The following is a 21,724-nucleotide window of genomic DNA, read 5'->3' on the forward strand; positions in this document are numbered from 1 at the left end:
ACAGACCTCTATTATACAAACTGGAAGCATACTTCAAATAGAATGACCAATAATGTATTTAGTAGTAATACAAAGTTAGATGTTTGGGATTTTTATCCCAAAATAGCAGTAACATCAAACATAACATAACTCTGGTTTAATACTTTTTTAGCTGTACCATTATTTTGAAATCAGGCACACATAATTTCACAAGGCAGAAGATTAATTGTAAATAATAACAACTTTATGTAATACTAATCATTGTATATACATCAGGGGAAATTGCTGTCTTTGGAAAATGAGACAGAGAGATAATATCACTAGAAATTCTTAAGACTTATGTCTAAGACATACTTTAATGTGTCTGGTGAGTTTCGACAGATTTGCCACATCTAAGAAAAACCCTTCCCTCCCTGCCAAAGAGATTAAGTGTTTGGGTTGAAGCGATAAATCCTAAGTCAAATTATTACAGTAGAAATTGTTTAGTTCTGACAGATTAAGCAGGACCACATTAGCAGCACCAGGCTGAGACCTATCAGCAGCAGCAGCAGCAGCAGCAGGATGAGGCTTTGGGGCAGCTGGGAGGTCGAGGAGAGGTTGAAAAGAGTTGAGCTGGAGCGAAGCTGTCGGCTCTTCAGGTACTGATCCACACAGTCTGTAAGGCTGTAGGACTTAGGGCTGTAACCCAACTCTCGACAGGCTTTGTCGATTTTGAAGGTGTGGCTCACTGTGATGTTCCTGACCTGCAGCAGAAGATGAGATATTTACAAGCTTCTATTGAAACAGAAATCATTTCAAGATGCTTCTTGAGCAGCTACAGACACCCAAACCAACAAGTTCAGCTAATGGTTTAAAATGAACCTCGGCTTGGCAATCTTGGTTTTACACTTCGATAACCTGTGACTGATGGATGTCTCCAGTTAGCAGCATCTTTTTACAGCCGGAGATAAGGTGTCTGCATGTGAAATCCATGCAGTGAGAGAAGAGTTTAAACAGAAATCGAAAAGATGTCTGTTTAAGTTTTTATATTTTGTTTATGATACAAAAAACTGTTATAGAGTACAAAGCTCTGCTCATCCTGTTAGACCTGACAAACATCTTGGCTATATGTCTCCCTCTGATAGATGTAACTTGGTGACACCTTCAAGACAGAGATGATATTCAAATGCACACACACACACACACACACACACACACACACACACACACACACACACACACATATATATATTTATATGTGTGTGTGTGTGTGTGTGTGTGTGTATATACATATATGTCTTTATAATGTTAGTGACTTCTTGCAGTGTTGGAAGAAGTATTTAGATCCTTCACTAAGAGATCTAAGATACGGGATGTATATGCAAGACAAATGCTCTCCTGCAAGTCACACTGTGTCTTACTCCAACCTGAAGGATCATATGCAAGATGAGAGGTTCGCCATAGCAACAGCCACTATGTCACTTCCTGTAAACTTCATTCCGAACTTCCTCTTCTGACCCACAGCAGTTTATGTTTTATTCACGGGGCAATCATCGATCACCCGGCCAGCAGCTGTCTGACAGAATGAGCTCCAGGTGAAGGCCCACGACGCTTAGCTTCGGTTTCTCCTTCATCACACATTCATGAGGACCTACCAGGCTGCCACGGAGACTCCTTCACACGCCTCTTCAGACTATACAAGCCTCCTGAGGCAGCAGTAAAGCCAAATTCCTCCCATTGTTTTTCTCTTTTATTTCACATTTTTTAAATTTAAGCAAATATTATGCAGTCGTGACAGGAACTAGAGCACAGAGGTAAAAGCTTTGGCATTTGCTTATCCGACGACGTTTACTTTAATAATTCAGGCCTTACTTTGGTTTTTCATGTTTCATGCACAAAAAGATCAGAGAGCGTCAGAAGAGGGAAGGGGGAGATCTTATAGGAAAAAAATACACACTAAAAAAATGCAGACGTTGACATGCAGTCAGCAACCTAATCACCAAGACACGTACTTCTGATTAGGCATGCACTGTGCTCCACAGTATAGAGTCACATCTCCATGATGTCTGCCACACTTAGTTCTTTGATATGGAAGCTGTGCCTGCAGTTATGAATTTTAGTTGTTTTATCTAAAGATAACATCAACCTTCTTGAAAATGTGTTTTCTCAAGATCACTGCAAAATGAGGATCATATTCACCTTTCTTAAGAGAACTTTTCTTTTTAATGTTTCAAAGTGTTTTGGAAAAAACAGTAAAAAAAGTAACATGTGCACTGAATAGATGCAAGTATAGGAGAAGTATACATACAATAAACTACAAATAATAATTTAGATAATACATGTCAAACATTTCAGAAGGCTTTCACGGAGAGAAAAGCAGTGGGAAGGGGCTTAATGTGCGGGAGTTTGCCTTTTCCGCCTCATTATCAGCCGAAATGAGAGCTGTAAATGCATTTTCCTTTGTTCGTTCCTGATTTCAGAATTTGACATCACTGCCATGACTGTTGGAGAGGAAGCATAAGTGAACCTTAAGTCAAGGTGTAAATGTGTAGCATAGTTTGTTTCAATCATCAAAGCAGGCGATATCCCCTTATAGGGGACAAAGATGAGGGACAAAACAACTTGTTCTGTTCAAATGAACAGAAGTAACAGCTGAAGACAACACAAATGAAATCAGTTTCTGCAGTTGCCACAGTGCCCTCTATCCATCCCTGCAAGTACCGATATCTGATAATTACAACAGGAAAGTCTTTTGTTTTGAACTCGAAACTAACGCTCAGTCTCGAGTGAACATGTGAAGTGAAGTTTAAAGAGAAAAAGAAGGATAATTACCTCACTTCTAGTGAAAAGGAGGGGCACTTTTATCACTGGTCTTAGAATCACGTGTAAATATTCCACTAGGATGGCTTGAAACAGAGGACAAACACACAGTTAGCAGCAACTCACTGCATTTCAATTCAAGTATGGTATAAAAGATATCTAAAAAAAAATTTGAAAAAAGGAAGAAAGAAGGTTAAGTTACCGGCTGTATAGACAAGTGAAACCGGCAGATTTATCAACGGTCTGCTGTAGCCCAGCTTTTCAAACTGCAAGGAGAGACAGCACATCAGTCGAAGGAAGTCAATCTTACTTGCTAAACTTTTCTCAATCAAACTATAGTTGCAATTGTTGTAATTCTCTCTCATTGTCAACAAACGTTCGAGTTTTGCAGCAAGAATAGAGTGCACACATTCAAGACACTAAAAGATCATGTTGTGGTCTAATTTTTGGACATTCATTAGGGAAACGACTCGAGACACATGAGTCTTTAACTTTACAGTCAATGAAACCTAAAGAACATTTCCAGGTTTGAACTCACCAAAGGTGTCAGCCACTCAAAGAGATTCACTGAAACTCCATCATTAATAAAATAGGACTGTCCACTCTGCAAAGGAGCAAACACTTGGTAGAACCTTAATTCAAACTACAGTGGAGACTGAAATATTTATGAGTTTAGATTAATCATCTCTAATCTGAGGGTCTTTAGGTCAGTGTAATGTGACTCACCGAGACACAGCTCCTCTTCGGTGTGAGAGCCTCAGCTGCCAGCCTGTGGGCCATCACCAGGTTATCGACATGTACCCAGTTCATCCTGGCCCCGGTGTTCCCAAACCTGAAGCTGAACAGGCGGCGCTCAACATTCATCTGAACACAGACATGAAGGGATGATAAGTAAACCGTTCTTAGTAAGTTGTGCAGCTGAATGTTTTTATGAACCCCACCAACACAAGCTCACACCAGAATGTGTAATAACTAAACTGGTACAGAGCGCAAAATGTATCAGTTTTTCGCAAAAAAAAAGGCTAAAGAATTTAAAAGTTTCCACACTGTCTGTGCTCCAAAACCGTTACATATCTACGTCTGCCTTTCAAGATCGCAAGATGCTCATGTTTTTAAAGTAAAAACTTTCACAATCGTTAGAATGGACAAAAAATAGATCAAACCACTTATAATGAGTTAGGAGGGGTTGGATGGGAATGTTATACCATGGACTGTCACACAAGAGAACAAGAGAAGTTTCAGTCCCATCCTATCCAAGATTGGCCATCGAGTTTTACCCAACTTCACAGTCAGTCAGGGTTGGTTAGGGTTAGACATAAAACATACATAGTTGGGGTTACATATCAATAAATACATGGTTACAGGTTGGGATCAGGCAGAGGCGCACCTTGTCAACAGGCAAGGCAGGCAACTGCTTGGAGCCCCCCCGAGAGCTGAGGTGCATTCAATCAAAGATTGTCTAGTTACTTTATAAACTGTCTCAAACAGTGGCGAACGTTCATGGTGAACATGTTTTCTTTGAACAGTTAAATTTAAATGATTTAGTCAAAGATTGTCTAGTTAACATGCCATTCTATAATTCCATAATTGCATTGTTGACTTTGTCAAACTCACGTCAAGTTCCACTGTAGGCTATGTTCGCGGAGAACTAGCCCCTCAGAGTGTTTGTGATTGTTGGCAACGTTTGCCGGAAATTCAAGGCTAGTGGAAAACAAAAACCATTTGATTTTTTTGCTTGGGGCCCCCACAGACTCTAGAATCGCCACTGGGATCAGGTCACCAGAACACTTCCCTATACAAAACAAAGAATGAATGCTTACATCTTAAAATTTCTGTGCCTTTTTGTGACATTACCACAAACTGGTCATTGTGCAGTGTTTCTTGTGAGACTGGGCTGAGACTTGGGATCCATTTTGGCGTTGTTACTTTACCTGTGATCTCCATGTGTGTGCGCCTTAGTGTTGGTTATGGCAGACAATATGTTATAGTTGAGTTTTAAAAGGATTTACATGTAAAATAAGTCATTCATGTCTTCCTGTTACAATATCAAGGGTTGATTATGATTACAATTAGGATGTGGGAGATTCATGGAGAACTAAATTCCTAACTTTCACCCCCCATGCCCCAAAAATTAAATAAAATTTAAAAAAATCGCTCACTAAACCAACTTTATTTGTATACATATTATGTCGGGAGTAGCTGAGGAAACCAGCTCAAAACTCATATGTTAAATCTTAAAGAATTGAATCTATGTTAGTTTATCAAAAACAAATAACTGAACCCTAAATGATCAAAACTTTTTTTACATTTACTGCATGGCAAAGTTCCAGGATACTTTGCTAGTTGAAGAACTTTTACACTTTGTAAATGTTTCATAATACATTGGGGTGAAAAAGAATAGAATATTCACATTCTCTTATTCCAAAACCAAGGATGTGCCCACATTTTAAAGTGACAAGAAGATGAGCATACTCTATTATTATGCAGTTAAGTTCACATTAACTCCAGACTAGTGGGTAAAGTCAAAAGCAACAGAGTATTAAACGTCGTTCGTCTTGGCCAAACTAATACTGTATCCAAACTCATTCACCCCTTCACTAGACTGCTTTGACTGGAAGAGAAGCCAGCTGTAACTGGATGCCTGGAGAGTTTCATCAATAATCCAAGCTCTTCAGACAGGAGTGCATTCTACCAGGGAGGCATCAGACACTGCAAGATGTAAATTTTCTTTTTCCATTGCCACCTGTAAAAATGGTTAATACTTGCCAAAGGATGTCCCTTGTTTTGTTTGCTCACCATCACTCTGTGCAGATGTCTCCTCTCCTCTGGTCCATAAATACCACAGGGCCGCAGGACGCAGGTCCGCAGCACACCTCCACCTTTATAAATTGATACAGAAATGAATAAATGCATTGGGGGGGGGGGTCAGTATCAGCTTGCTTGAGTCATTTTTTCACACTCTTTCTCCTCTAGCAGTAGAACTACTGACATTTTTTACTCTTTTGAAAGCACCAACACCACAAGTGTGTCAAGGTAGCCAACAAGAGGTCCGACAATTAAAGTCAAACAGAAAGATGAGCTGTCATCATGTAACCATATGTATTTAATGTGTAAATCCTTTCAAGAAGGATGTTTGTCCTTAAAATAATCTAAATACTTCGATTGACTGATTCTCATGAAAGTGTAAGAGAATAGGGGTAAAGCAGCTATTAATAGCCTCACAGGTGAGGTGTCTTTAAGGGCAGGGCAGTGGAAAAAAGCTCCTGCTGTAGCAGACACACAAACTTTAACCTGCAGTATATAATGAGATACCCCCAAGCTTTAAGCTTAATTGAATGCATGTGCTGATGGTCACTGATAGCGTGCCGGGTTCCACTGAAGCACAGACTTACTGTTACCAAACTACACACAGTGGAACATAAACCTTATCAGAACATCTTGTCAGTATGAAGGTATGTAAATGTCCGAGACATCAGCGTCAAGTGACTGCTGCTCTATGATGGTACCTTTGTGTGCAGCTCTAAATTTAAACTGCTGTCACTGTTGTACCACCTATTGGATTGCACACTAAGTCTCCATGGCAACCACTACCTCTTTCCAACACACACAGTTTGATGCAGGAAAAAGAACAAAAGCTGGATTGCAATCTTCTCTGGATGCAACCTCTTTGTGTAATTCTGCGACCATTCGCTGATCGTTTCACACCTTTCAGGGAAGATCCGTTGGCCGAGAGGACCATCTGCTCTGCAATCGCTTTAGTTCTGGAGTAGTGGTCGATGTGCTGTAAATGAGGAATACATCTGACATACTCTTCATTATCAGTAAATGTACAATCGTGATTTTTATTTGACTGCCGCTCACCAAATCACTGGGCACTAATGGCACTGAAGCCTCATCACCGTCCTGGATTGGTTTCCCTGCAAACACCACGTTGATGGTACTGGTGTGCACCAACCTGGGGATGCTCCTCTCCTTACACACTGAAAGAAAGCAGATCACTCAACTCTGTATCGTTAATCCACTAAAAGACTTGTTCCAGTATTAAATTACCATCAGCTGCAAGAATTACTACCTGTGACCACAAACTCTAAACAGGAAACTGACTTATTTCAATTAAAAAAGTGCTCTCACAACATTATAGAATTCCAACATATATTCACCCACAAATGAATTTGTTTTGTATCAGCGTATTTGAAGTGCTCAGCACCCGTGGCATTCTTACCATTTATGACATTATTGGTCCCTCCAACATTAACAGATTCCACCTGCTCCTTCCTCAGCTGGAGGTCAGAAACAAAGAGAGGATAATGACTCTTCTTGACTGAGCACATATTTCATCTGTTGAAATATGTTTCATCTGTGTCCACAGCCACAAATGTTGCTGTTTTTTTTGCTACAGCACACGATAATAACCCCATTGGGTAGCGCAGTGTCACAGTATATTGTGAAAAAAGTCACATACTAACTGTTGCATCAATTTCAACAGGCAAAAAAGTCCACATTTGGAGATTGGAAGCTTGGAAGAGGGCTGCATGGCACGAAATAAAGGTCAGCTCCCATAAATAGTTTTCCTTAACATGACTATTTCACACTTTCCGTGAGACTGGACAGGTTATAATACATAATACGGCCCTTTCACTTCAGACTTGGTGAGCAAATCTGAAATATTCTAAATCAAAGATCAAGGTGGAACTCCATCAATTGTACACATGACTGTCTGTTTACAGAAGTATGTAACTATTTCATGTGTGGAAAAAATATTCATCCTTGGGGCTACATGAGTTTAACTACCACACATATAAAATCAATCAAAAGGATGGATTCATTTACCCATGAGTAAGTGTGGACAAACTTCTGAAAAGCTGACTGAAGAAGAAGAATGAAATGAAACATGCAAGCAAAATATATCTGAAATACAGTGGAACATATGAGTAATGTCATGTACATACAGTACAGTAATGTCCATCACAGGTTTTATGAGTTAACAGAAATGATAGGTAACTCAAAGTTATGTCTCATTCCACTTGACTCACAGTAGTAACCATGACCAAGACCAAAGGGAAGTGTTTTTTATATATACTTTTTTTTTTCTTACAATTTGCGTTAAAAGCTGCAGGGACACACACCCAGTCCTTCAGGTTGGTGGTCTTGATGGTTACAAAGATAAATGATCAACTGTTCTGAGGCCTGTCGGTCTGGTGTCTCTGGAAACAGTCTGCGAAGCTGAATGACTGAAACGTGACTACAGTCTTCTCTAATTGATTAAGTGGAGGAAGATCAAGAAGAAGCAGAGGAAGACATGAAGGGACATCACCTGTTCTGGTCCGGACATGCCATAAGCTGCTGTGTGGAATATGCAGTCAACCCCTTCACACACTTTATAAAGCGAAGAATAGTCCCGAATGTCGCTCTGTAAAAAAGAGGGGAAGCCCACCCTCAGGACATGACACAAGACATATAACAAAAAGTGTTTTCCTAAAACAAAACATTAACAGTTTGCCGGTCTGTATGTAGGAATAAAAATTCAACCCATGAAAGGACAGTAATAATTAAGGTAACTGTGCCAAGAGGTGCGCAGGTGAAACCTGACTCGTGTCTCCACCCTTTCTGACCCAGCCAGCAGCTGGTGCTCTGAGACAGATCACTCACCTGTGTCTGTTTCTAGCCAGCACACTGACCACAGACACACACTGACGCACTGTAACACTAGAGGTGACACGTCATGGGCTGCACAGAGCCACGAGAGTTAGGAGGGAAACGTGAACTATCTGCACAGGTTTTAACAGCAAGGCAGCAGGCATTAAAACTGAGATAGTTAAATGAGTGAGAACCTGGACTATCAGTTGATAGGAAGTAGTCTTAGAATATTGAGCCTATGAAACATTGCCATTTTTGTGACAGAAAGATCCAAATGAATGACAAAAGTATGCCTCCAGTGGCAGCTCATAAATCAAACCACGATGCAGGTGTTGAACCGTTACTTATGATGGCTGGTTGTTATGGTTACAGGATGAACATTTGTGAAAATATGAGCAATTCCACTTGTTTTATTGAGCAACATCCAGAAGAAAGGAACAATAACTTCATTTCTTAGTGTCAGAAATCCTTGAGTGCCCAGTAAAGAAAGAGGGGGGAAAAAAAGAGGGAAAAAAGATGTTTTTAGTTGGAGCAAAGTAATGGGAAAAATACAAGAAAAATATGCATACAGATAAATGTTAATAGCCATAAATGCAGAAAACATATGAGGACATTGTCTCTCCATTGAGCCATACCTGATAGAAGGTTGCTCCATCAGGAATATCACATGAAGGCTTGTTCATGTCCAGCAGGATCACAGACAGCCCCTCACTGGCCAGTTCTCTCCCCAGTCTGAAACCAAAGTATCCCCCACCTCCTGTCACCACCACCTTCCCCTTGGAGACACCGTGGGCCACTGCCACCTCCTCTCCCAGCCTGGACGCCATACACTCCGGGCTGCTGCAGGTACCCGCCATGGCACCACTCACCCTGTGACGTGTGGCCGGGGTAAGGCTGGAGGCCACCGCTGGGGCTGGATCGTTGATCCACGACTTGTAAGACAGGTGGGAGAGGTTGTGCGTGTGGTGTCCGCCGGCCTGCAGGCGACAAAGAGGGACACTGTGGCAGGGAACCTGCTTCACCTGGACCACAGAGGCCCCACTCTCGCTCATGTTGGGACTGTACAGCTCCATAGATATCCTGAAGGGTTGGAAATGGGAAAATAAGTCATTTATTGCCTTAGTATCATTACAGTCTGACCTTTAAGGAGTAATTATTGAGTGTCTGACTGTCTTCTGATGGATATGCCAATCCATCAGATATTTTTTAAACATTTTATAGTTTTAAGACTCTTTTATCATCACACTTTGGGATCTCAACCTGACTTTAAGATAAAGTTCTGTGATCTTGCTAAAGGGTTTGATAGTGAAAATTTAAGTATTATACCACATTAACAACCTCTTATATTCTATAGAATCCTCGTGAGGAGTATCACTCCAATACATGTGACTCTTTCCATCAAATTCGGCCAGAAATTCAGCCACATTTTCCTCCTGAATCAATGAGTCGATGGGAAATTTAGCAAACGATGAATAAATCATGTCCAACTTTCTAATTTGCTGATACTCAAATTAATAGTCATATCAGTTAACTTACCTTATTGTTGCTCTCCTCCTTTCATCACATCCATGCCTGTGCCGGCTGCCTTATGAAGAAATGCAGCCGAGCACTTTCTGGTCCCTCCCAAAGCCCCACCTCTCACCGGTCTGTCACCTGCACCCTCACCTGAAGAACTCCTACCGTAATGCCTGTATGAGGCGTGCAGGCCTGCGGCAACTTTGAATCGCATCTTTAGCACACTGACAGCAGCATCTTTTTCAAGTCCAAAGCATCTAACTTTAAGAAGATCCTGATGTGTTTAATCAGGATATGTCCAATTCCTGTGGAAGCTTCTCATGGGATTTTACTCACACATTCAGCAGAGATACACCAGGGCTGTTTACAAATATTCTGGAGGACAATAGATTGTTGGACTTATTTTATGCGTACGTGTTCGCAAACACCCTGGTGCCTCAATGTCTGCACCTTACACACACACGTTCTGCCATGTATTTTACCAGAGAAAACCTTGACTCAGGGCTCCTCGGGCATGACACAGACACTGACAGTATATGGGCAAGATACAGTCATCACTCCCACAGCCGCTTTTTGATTGTGTCACTTCAGTTTTTAATTCACAAATAGCACAAATAAAGCTCAGAAAGCAGTTATGGCACCGATTTCGTTTTCTTTCATCCAAAACGGAATTGATACAAATGCAAGTTGAAATGCGTATGAAGTTTTAGGTGTGAGGAAAAGGCTTTATTCATTTTAAAAGATACGCTTCACTTTGGTGGGAAGCCCTTCCACAATACCATAATCAAAACTTTAATAAAAAACTTTAAACTGATTACTAATATTTTGCGGTCTCATTGCACCATGCTGTAAGTTCAGTTTTGTTTGCGCATGAAATTAAACGTTATCCATACGTAATTACATCAATTCACATTACTGTATACACTGAGGATTTGGAGGACTTTGTTTATTCATATCTTATCAAATGAATGCAGAAATGTTTTAAACTTGTAAGTCTGTTTGCTGATAAAAGTACAATTTAAATTATTGTAAGAATGCTGTTAAGCATTACAGAAAGAATACAGAAGGATTCTTCAGAAAAAAAAACTGTCACTGTTTCCAAAATCTTTAACCCACACAAATAATATTATCATTAAAACGTGGAAAATTTGTCCTCTTTCAGCCATTGTGACTTTCACAGCCTTCAGAACTTTACTTTTTGAATAAGAAGCCTCTAAATCAAAGGAGTACCTTCCAACTGTCAATCCTTTTTGCATCTTTCTTCTGTTCTTCACTAATGTTCTGCCAGCTCCAGGTCCTTTCAAAAATACCTTTCAGGCCTGTTGAAACTTTAGCAACTTACTTTCTGCTAAATGCTCACATTTTTCTGCACTGTTTCTCTTCTTTCTGAATTTTTTCCCTTTTTGTTTTGCATTTTTTCTCTTTTCCATAGTTTTCTGCCTTCATCTAGCTCCAGATCCTTTCAAAAATACCTTTCAGGCCTTTTGAAGCTTCAGAAACTAAATTTCTGCAAAGATTTTGCAATTTTTAGCTATTTTAGCATGGTCAGCTATCCCCATTCAACTTCATCAGCATTCTCACTGCTGTTTCGCAGGAACAGCTTTTTTTTCTAGTTCTTTATATCATTGGACTATTTACTGCTATGACAAAGTCTTAACTAAAGAAAAGAAAAACCGAAATGATAAATAAATTTGCCACAAATCATCTAAAGTGATAAAACTGTGAAAATAAAGATTGCACTTATTGACAGTCTTACTCATGAGTTAAACTACACTGCAGGTGTTAGATCTTTTTTTTTTTAGATGGATGTATATCAGCAACATGATGAACCATTCACAGACGGAAGTAACCTGAATTAAAGAGTAACTCATTTATGCTCCACTGTCCTCAGAACACCCTGATGTTCCTGAGGACGAGGTTTTTGGAGACAGTAGAAAGTGAGGCTTCATATTTTATTTAACTGACAGCAGACAGACTTCCAAACCTGAGCTGACACGAATGAATGCACGGCACATAATTAAAGAGAGGAGAAAAAAAATCTTAAGCAGCAGCAGAATGGCCAAAGACTTCCGGCCTTCTCTGTTATGGCACAGGGATTGTGTTTGTGAGCATGTTTTATTTGCTGGACACATTTTCCTCCTGTGTACAAGCATCACTTTTACCTTTGCTTAAAAAAGACTCAGCACACATGGTGTCCGCTACTGTACATAATATTTTGAAATGTGATTACTGTGGTTAGCTGGTATTTTTGTTGTTGTTGTTTAAAAATGAATAACTTCAAGACGGTTAAAGATTTTTTACAACTTTTATCAGATATCAAATACAAAGGCCAGGTGGAAAAACAACTGCTCCTCACTGGTGTTAATGTACAATGTTGCCACAGTGAATGTGCTGTAACTGAGCCTCCAACAGAACAACTGAAGACCCGATGAAACCAGTGTAATCTCAAGCAAACATTGTTTTTATTTTCAAGCAGTAGGGGGCGCCAGACACCAAAATATACACACAAAAACCCGTACCACCCCCTCACCCTCAATACATATAATACATGTATATACATAAAATAATGTATATATACATAATTAGTATATATATACATTATTTTTGTTCACTTGTTGTTCAAACCCAACTGTGTCAGTTAGTGAACTTAGAGTCGACAACTAAGGATAAGATGAAGATCTAATGCCAGATCACTTGCTACAATTCTTAAGAGGCTCCACAAGCACGAGCTATTGAGGATTTTTAAGAAATTGAGACATAAATATGGAGGAAGTGATGAGAGATAAGTGCTGTCAGTGGCTTCCGTCTGCTGCTCTGATGAACAAAAAGTTATTATGACACTGTAATCCTTTGCCGCTGACTGAAAACCAGTCAGGAGGGTGCTGTGAAGTCACACCCATGATTAAAGAAAAGTAGCACAATCACTTGTATGCATAACATCCCTAAATCATTTGTGTGTTACAGTAAGACACACGGACACTGGTGGCTGCACAGTGAGGGGGAGGAGAGGCAAGGCAGAGGAGTCATTTTGTTTATCAATGAAGATAAATAAGATCAGATTTTAACCGTTAAGGGACATGCAAGTTTTCAGGCTCTAAATAGCTTTGTGTATGTTGAACGAGAGGTAAACAGAGACAAAAGATGATGGACAAAAGACAAATGGAAGCCACAAGATCTGACTTGATGGAGGAGTCAAAATGAAATGTCATGGAATAAACAGAGTCATTATGATTCATCCTTGGGAGACCGCTAATGTCATGCTCAATGTCAAATTCATGGCAGCTCAGTCAGTGGTTGTTGGGTATTTTAAGTGGTGGTGGTGGTTCTGTGTGACACACTTACAACTATAACTCCAACACCGGAGGCAATGCAGGGAAAAACTGTGGGAATTTCCGTCTACATCCATTCTGCTCATTAACAGTCTCAATCTACTGTAAAACATGCACAGGCACTGCTCTGCCCTGTATGCGTCCACAACTGTGAAGCATACAAGATGTGATTTTCAATCTAATTTGCTGATAAAACTCTTTCGATAAAGAGTCCAAAGAAAAAAGAAGCTTTGGTCTGGTCCCTTCCCGGAACCACAAATTTAATAAATTAGAAGGGGGAAAAGTGCAGATTCACGGCTGTCTGCAGCAGCAGAAATGAGACAGGAGAACAGAGAGGACAGACAGCAAGAAGGAAGCGTTCCTCTGTGACCCTTGCTCAAAGTTAAACACGGGGAAGGAAATCTCAATCAGCCAGAAGCAACACTCCCATTAGTGAGGTTAGAGCTCACAAGGCAGTTTCCAAGAGAGACTCTGAAAGCATAAATCCCTTGGGAAATATGTGTTCCATCTACTGATATTCATTGACTTGAGTTGCATTAAACTGAAACTGCTCCAGACTCTATGGAAAAAATGTCCACCTCAAACTTGAATGTGATGCTGAATCAGAGTACTACGCTATATATTATGCATTGCATCCTGTTAATACTATTTTTTACATTTTTATCATTGTAAGGGTTAAAATAAACTTGCATTTGACAGAACAACCTCAACTAAAAGGTCCAATCAAAAGCTTTTTCAGCAGTCTTGGCTGCCTCTCACAGGATGATCCACAGCCAGTTTCCCTTCCTGGGTCACAGGATGACCACTGATTTAGATATCTAGATATGGGCCTTCTGTTAAAAGTGTCAGTTGTCAGTATTGTACCTTTATAAAAAGTTATAGGACCCAACAAGCCTTCCTGGCTTTAAGTCTCCGGCATTACATTCCCAAATCTCATTTTCCAACAGTTCCCATCATAAAAGATACACCTCCTCTCTCCTAAAGGTCCAATTCTTTCTAACCTCCATCTTTAGTTTAAAACGATAACGTCAATAATGAAAAGATTAAATCACTAGCCAAAGATTAAATCACCATGGTGAAACCACTGTGACATCATCAGGTTTATTTAATTTCCACCAGACCTCTCCCAGAGCCTCAGGAGACATTTCACAACCCTTTTCACAGGCTGGATGCTGCTACTTGCAAGTAAACTGATAAACATGTGATCTCTAAATATAGATGTCTCCATATGCCTCTGTTGAACGAGACAAGATTCTGGCACTTTTAAATCTTTTGGCTTCCGTTTATGGTCTGAGCAGCCTGGCATTATCGGTCCTGTTTGGGAAGGCTTTAGTAGACGTCAAGTAAAAGTGTGGAGAGTAAATTTGTCAAAACACAATCTTGAAAACATTTGTTATGGTATGATAAGCCTTAAGCTTCTTCTCTGCTTTTTGTAAGTATATCTGCAGCTTGGGAAACTGTTATTCTGATAATCTGCTGGCAGCACCAGAAACCTGATAACAGATCCAAATTATTGGATAGAACTCAATAGCTGCAGACTGATCTTTTTAAAACTGGTTGAGTGGGCCTTTGCTTCTATTTTTGGAGGGTCCATACAACAAAGATGCAGCAGCTCTATTGCATTTCAACCCAAGGGAGGGCCACAAATGTGAGAAAAGTTAATCTGAGAAGGAGTGTGAATTCACAAGATGTACTTACTCAGTCCATAATAATTGGTATAAATCAACGTAAGCGGATGTTACTTCTTTAAATAAAATCTAAATTCAACATTTCATCTTCCAAACTTAAAAAGAAAAACAACCATACACATAGCGCTAATTGCTGACAAATATTTGCTGCATTGCAACCTAAATTCAATTTAGAAGTCTACCAGGGAAAGAAATGACATTTATATCTCCAGAAGTTACCTTTAAAATCAAATCGAATTTCACAGATAACTTTTGGATACAAGCCCTCACACATTTCAGTGAACAGACATGTCAATGACGCAGTGACACTGACTGATCCTAATTAGCTCCCTACGCACAGCTATTTCTGTGTTAAATCAAATTAAAAGCATATATATATATATATATATATATATACATATAAAATGACGCCATTGCCATTCCATTCACAGACCAAACAAGAACAAAATTTGTCTCTTATGGTGTGGAAGCAGAGAATAGGATGAATAAATGTTATAAAGATGAAAATATTTAGTCCAAGCAACATCATCATTTATTTTACACAAGTCAATAAAGGTCATTTCATTTGCTGTTTACCTCTTTCTTACATTCATTCAGAGGCAATATTTTGTAAAAAGCCAAGAGTAGGCTGAACAGCGCCACAGACTGTATCATGGCAGACTTTGACAGATTTTACTCCATGTCTGTTCTTGTAGAGGTCAGAGGCTTGCAGGCAATCAATATTTGGCAAGGTAGCTCTCAATCCATCGCGCCAGAGGCCAATCAGCCAAGGAGCTGTCCTGATGCACCTGATGGTTCGAAGCAAAGGACGGGGAGACGATGGAAGTGAGCTGCCTCCACTATAAACTCTGCACTTTTTCTAATTTATTTACTGCCCTCAAACCAGTTATGAAAATAAATAAAGGATGAACAAAATGCTCAAGCTTTGTGAACTGCACGAAAGACAAGGAGAGGACAAACAGGATCTATCATGGCGATGACTGCAGCGTCCTCCAGTCGTCCCTGACAGAGACCATCAGCTTGGCTCAGCTCTGATATGCACGCATGCACACACACACCCACCCGCCCACACACACACACACACACACACACACACACACACACACGCACATGCACAGTAATACACCACAGCAGCTCAGAGATGCCTGTGTTTGAGTTTTCTTTGATCTGAAGTAAAAATGAAGAGAATCTTTTCACTTAGCTCCACAATTTAGGGCTACATCAATCATCCACATCCCCCTGTAGAAAAACAATATTTTCTTTCTGTGTTCAGTTCTTATTGTTTATGACACAAAAGTCTGTTAATGATAGCTGATGCTGTAGTCCCAGCATGCACCTCTTACAATCAGCGACAGTGTGTGGCGCACCGCTGATGGCGACAGGGTGAGGGAATAATTAGGGGAAGGGTGAGCGCGATGGAGCAGTGGTGACAATGGAGAAAAGGAGAGTGACGATGAGGAAGACAGACGTGTAAAGTGTTCCTAAATTATCTTAACAATCGTTGGATGGATTGGTTCTCCAGAGGACCAAGAGCGCTGTGAGAGAGAGAGAGACGAATTCTTCTTTGGCACCATTTACTAACTGATATTTTTCTTTTTTATTTAATCATCTCAACAGCTTTTGGGAGGATCGCCATGATACTTGGGGCAGAAATTCATTTCCCAATTTTGTGGTGTAAATAAAAGCAAAACCAAGGAAATACTCATCATCCTTAACACTAACCAGTTCTGTTGAAATGTCTGTAGTGTGACCCAAAACATCATATAAAGAACATGCATCTATTAAAAAGTGATCTTCACACACATTGGTGGAAATGTCTCATTTCACAAAAGGAGAGGAAATGACTTTTATTTAATTTGCTCATCTGGCATGAATAAATTCATCAATCCAGACAAATGAAGGGAGGTAGTGTACAAATAAGGGAATTAGGGAAGTCCCTGTTCCCTTCCCTGAGGGGGAAACAACAAAACTTACATCAAGAGTAAAGTGTATCAATTATCTGCGAGATTAACCAGGATAACTTCTAATCCACCAAAAGTTTTTCTCAAAATTATTAATATCATCGAGTCCTCTATCAGGAAAAAAAATAACAACGATGGAATAACTGCAAGGAGAAAGTTCTCAGAAAAGAACATTTGTGCTGTTTGTTTATGTCACAGTTCAGTGTGATGAGGACCACAGTAGGAAAGAAGGTGGATCAAATTAAACAAACTTTTATTTCCACAAAACAGAAAGAGATGCAGGAGCAAGGAATCCAAAACCTGCAATCCAAAGAGAGCACACAGGGTCACGCAGGACAGACACGAGGCGCTCTAGCTGGCTCTGTTTCTGAGACAGACACCCCGGTGATGGCTTCACTGCCAAGCAACTGGAACCAGGGTTACAAGAAGGTCAGCTGACCCAGAGACAGCCTCTGGCAGCCCGTTTATTAGCAGGTTCTGGTTCTGGTAAATCGGGTTCAATCTAAGTGTCCTGACTGAAGTTGCAGTCATTGGTGCACAAGCGGGTCACCACCTGATACTGAAAGCAAAGGCTGATGATCTTTGTCATGCACAAATTTGTGATATTGGATCATTTTCTTTAATAAACAAAGAACATTTTGTCATATTTGTGATCTTGGGTCCTCATTATCTACTTCTAGGGGTTATTTGACTTAGCTATGGAGAACAAAGAAATGTTCAAGCACAACTGTACAGTATATGAACTGATGGTTTTCTAAGAGAGCTGTTTTAGAGTTCAGTTCATTTTCAGTTAGATGTCTTTGGGGCTTTTAAGAATTTTGACAGAGGACTCTGACAGCTGACCAGCTCGAGGCCACTGTTGAGGACCAGAACGAGGTTACACCTCCCCCCGGGGCTCCCACATCTAATATATAGTGAGGCTAGTTAGGCTGCAGGAAAAGTTATTGACTGTGTAATTTGTCACAAAACAAGGAATTCAAACTGATTTATGTAATCTTTAAAAGCTCACATTTTTTTCATTTCAATACACAAAAGCAAAAGCTACCCTTCCTTGAGACTAGGACAGCCTAGTCTCATCTCTTGGTAGCATTGTTGACAGATTAAAAAAAAACAAGTCCCCTCTTCACAGCAGGATACAGAAATAATCATATGCATGATTTTCAGTCAACTAATGCAAGCAAACGCACAACCCTCTCCGTCGTGCATGTGCCTTGCCATCCTCGCAGGAGCACAGACTGTTCTCACATGTACCCACACATTCCCAAATGACTAATCTAAAATAACACAAGAGGAATATCAAAATAGACATTAATACCTTCATGAAAATAAACAGGGAGGATCAGCAAAAATAAACACTGGCCAGCAGGCTCGGTCTGTGGGCCATGAGAGTGCATCTCCTACCGCTAAAATAACATATCAAACGCATGGGCAAAAACTCAGCTGTTTTAAGTAACTGAGCAGCTCTTCAAGGTTTGATGAATAATGGCTGCTTTCACAGGCGCAAAGCACTTGGAAGGATATGTGTCAGCAGTAATATCCGAGGCGCGGTGACTGACAGGATGAGATCGGTGGAGGTTGGATTTATTTGGGGTAAAGTTCTGGGATAAAAAAAAAAAGAAAAAGAAAAGCAGGAGAGTAAGAGGAGAATTCCTCAAAGTGTTTAGTCTGCTGGTGTTAACTTCCACTACACAGGCACAGTACTCACGGAGCATACTGGCAGTTTTTATGTTGAGTGCTAACCGGTGAAATGTAAAAGCTACATTTGAAAGCACCAAAGCATCATGTGCAAAATCATCAGCACTGATAAACAATCAAATATGATCTACACTTCCCCACTATGTTTTCCATACATTATCAGTCAGATAACATGACAGTTCCTGCTTTGCATCATGATATAACACGGTATTTCTGCACAGTTTTAGGTACGTGCATATGCAGTGTTCGAATAGTTATTGTTTTCAGCTGCTGTATAGTCTTAAATCCTCAACATTTATCTTAAAATGTTAGATATGGGAATATAGGAATTAAAGAAAGAAATTAGGATGTATTGTCACACATTGCTCATTGCTGACGTAATTCTGAACTGGGCCATTCGGACATTGATACATTTTGACACTAATTTCTTCTTAAGCAGCAGTTGGGATCTACACTCTGTTGTAATCCACACAAAAAGTTGCACTCATTTCCCTTTGTGTGCAGTCACATGTTATTTAATGACTTTTATGTTCAACATCTCTTCACTTTCTCACTACATGACATTCAACTCCAACATGTTGCAGCATGATGATGTCTCTCACCTGTGACATCTTGCTACACGAACACGTATCCATGTTGCACACTGTTTTACTTGTCTATATAGAGGAAGAGAAGAGTGGATGGGGTTAATTCACTGACTATCACGCAAGAGAGCACATGATGAAGACCCATCTGAGAAAGCATGCTTTTCCCTTCTCTGCCGCTCGCTTTCATACTTTATTGTCACAAAGATTAGGAGTTAAAACAACATTTAGGATTAGTATCACTATAAAGGCTTAGGTTTGATACAAAAATACCTGTTTACGTAAAAAACTCTTTAATATTCATTAACTGTTATAGTCATGGTACATGATGGCTCCTCTACACAAAACAATGTATTTGCAACATGTTTCTTTCTCACAGAACTGTAAAACTAATATGTTTTGGACATGTGGACGAACCTATATTACACCTTTTCTTGTGAGACTGAAACATCAGAAAAGGCTAATCAGTGGTCTTTCAGATGTTTACTCTTTTCAGCGCTCATGTACAGGCTGTATTGCATCCACGGATGTTTCAGACTCTGAAAAACATACAGCACTGAATTAAAAATAAAAGTTTAAGCTTGACTTATGTTTGGTATGATATGTACTTTGTCTGATCCTCTTACATAAATCTAATATCATGAAACATTTGTGATCAATTTTCCTTTTTCAGAGGGTGATTTTCTGGCACAGACACAAACAGCTTGGCAGAGTCGGTTGAATTCATTATTTCATTCTTTTTTTATTTTTCACGATGCTTAAAAAGCCTATTGATCTGCCAGTCATAAGCATGTGGACTTGCTGCTCTTTTGTGATATACTTCAATAGCCTCAGCAAAAATGGTAACTAATAACCGCTGTATGGTGTTTTGCTCAGATATTTGGCTGCCATCTAGCATTTTAACACAATATTTCCTCTCCAAATTCTATTCAGTTTTTTTCAATGCTATCTTAACACTGTAATTCATTAGAAAAATGTACAAACCTAACACTCTGTCTGTCTTTCTTCAGCTTTGCTCTGCTGTAAGCACTCAGGATAAAATAAATTCATCAATCCAGACAAATGAAGGGAGGTAGTGTACAAATAAGGGAATTAGGGAAGTCCCTGTTATCTTCCCTGAGGGGGAAACAACAAAACTTACATCAAAAGTAAAGTGTATCAATTGTCTGCGAGATGAACCAGGATAACTTCTTATCCACAAAAAGTTTTTCTCAAAATTATTAATATCATCGAGTCCTCTGTCAGGAAAAAAAATAACGATGATGAAAAACTGCAAGGAGAAAGTTCTGATGTCAAAAACAACAACCATGCAGCAAACACACCAGTCATCACATTTGCTCTCTGTAAGAACCATGACAGATACCATAGCTCAATATGACAGCAGACAGCATGTGTGTGTGTACAGCGGCATGCATTCATACACTCATGCCCACCTCAGTGACAAGCAGATGCATCCCAGTGTTTGTACAGCTTTCTGTTATCGTCACAAGCTCACAGAGACAAATTTGAAAGTCTGGCTGTCTGAATGAGATCGTCCTAAATGAGTTAGCGACATCAGATAAAGAGCTGCAGAACGAGACGAAACATCTGAATTTAGAGTTAAACCAGCTATAATATAATATATATATATATATAAATAATATAATACAATATAATATATCAAATAGATAAGACCTACCCTCGCACCTGGTTTTTGGTGAATGTGCCAGCTGACATTTGCCTTTTAGAATACCAGCAGATGTGGTGCAATTTACAAATGTATTCCTGCAGCAGCTAAATCCTCCACTATGCTCACCAGATTGTTGCTGACTGTGTCCATCTCCGACGCTGATGAGAGGCAATTATCTATTTTATACGAGCAATGTTGTGAACAATAAAACCAAAGCACTGAGCTGAGAGATGCAACTACAGTATAAACACTGGTTATGTGATACCAGTAAATTACTACAAATAAGAAAATACAGCAGCTTACAGTAAGTAGCTTATACCCCTCGTGCAATCCATTTAGTATACTTACAGAGAAGATCATTTACGGTTGGTTTACTGAGAAATGTGTGGTACTTAACAGGAGAAATTCCAGCCAAAGTTATTGTTTGTGTGTGTGGGAAGGGGTGTAGAGTGAGATTATCATATATGGCTCTGTCATTAAAACTGATAATTCCAGCAATACACTGAAACCAATGGATCACACTTCACCACAAACCTTTGATGGGTGCAACTTAAAAGTAGAGAACAATGAGTTGAACAAGGTGTCATGAAAGGGGAAAAATGGAGGAAAAGAGACAATGAAATTATATCATTTAACCTGTGAGATGAATTAGCATGAAAATAATTTCGATTCTTTTTGTTTCCACAGCAAAGTCAAAAAGAGCCTTTTCAGAAAATTCAACCTTGAACAAAAAAAACAACAGAGACTCAAATTGGCACGCACATGTAATTATGTAAATATATGTAAATGAAGCAATGTAACCAAAGTGTAAAGGAAAGGCTCAACTTAAAACCTTTAATAACTCAGGTGAAACCATATTGCTCACAGT

At 39.6% G+C, this 21,724-nt stretch overlaps 1 protein-coding gene across 2 annotated transcripts; it reads right to left on the reverse strand.

Annotated features, from left to right (window-relative positions):
* Nucleotides 1-33: 33 nt before the first annotated feature.
* sdr42e2 (short chain dehydrogenase/reductase family 42E, member 2) lies at nucleotides 34-9,988 on the reverse strand. Of its 2 annotated transcripts, none has more exons than XM_075454007.1 (12): nucleotides 9,952-9,988; nucleotides 9,051-9,495; nucleotides 8,093-8,188; nucleotides 7,001-7,058; nucleotides 6,640-6,758; nucleotides 6,484-6,559; nucleotides 5,575-5,657; nucleotides 3,505-3,642; nucleotides 3,317-3,382; nucleotides 2,981-3,044; nucleotides 2,791-2,864; nucleotides 34-722 (listed from the first exon to the last, which is right to left on the reverse strand). In XM_075454007.1, the coding sequence occupies exons 2-12, from the start codon at nucleotides 9,486-9,488 to the stop codon at nucleotides 462-464; spliced, it is 1,473 nt and encodes a 490-aa protein (XP_075310122.1). In that variant the 5' UTR covers nucleotides 9,489-9,495; nucleotides 9,952-9,988; the 3' UTR covers nucleotides 34-461. The 2 variants fall into 2 exon arrangements, with proteins under 2 accessions (XP_075310122.1, XP_075310123.1); XM_075454008.1 differs by lacking the exon at nucleotides 34-722 and adding an exon at nucleotides 2,328-2,459.
* Between the last annotated feature and the right edge of the window lie 11,736 nt (nucleotides 9,989-21,724).

The sequence above is a fragment of the Odontesthes bonariensis genome, chromosome 21 (assembly GCF_027942865.1).
Source record: "Odontesthes bonariensis isolate fOdoBon6 chromosome 21, fOdoBon6.hap1, whole genome shotgun sequence".
In the NCBI taxonomy this organism is placed as follows: domain Eukaryota; kingdom Metazoa; phylum Chordata; class Actinopteri; order Atheriniformes; family Atherinopsidae; genus Odontesthes; species Odontesthes bonariensis.

Bases quoted from the DNA above. Each gene is read 5' to 3' on its own strand.
- sdr42e2 (XM_075454007.1), bottom strand. From the start codon at position 9,488: ATGGAGCTGTACAGTCCCAACATGAGCGAGAGTGGGGCCTCTGTGGTC. The intron at 5,658-6,483 runs GTGTGAAACGAT...CAATTTATAAAG, and splicing joins CAACGGATCTTCCCTGAAAG to GTGGAGGTGTGCTGCGGACC. The intron at 3,383-3,504 runs GTGAGTCACATT...GCTCCTTTGCAG, and splicing joins CGAAGAGGAGCTGTGTCTCG to AGTGGACAGTCCTATTTTAT.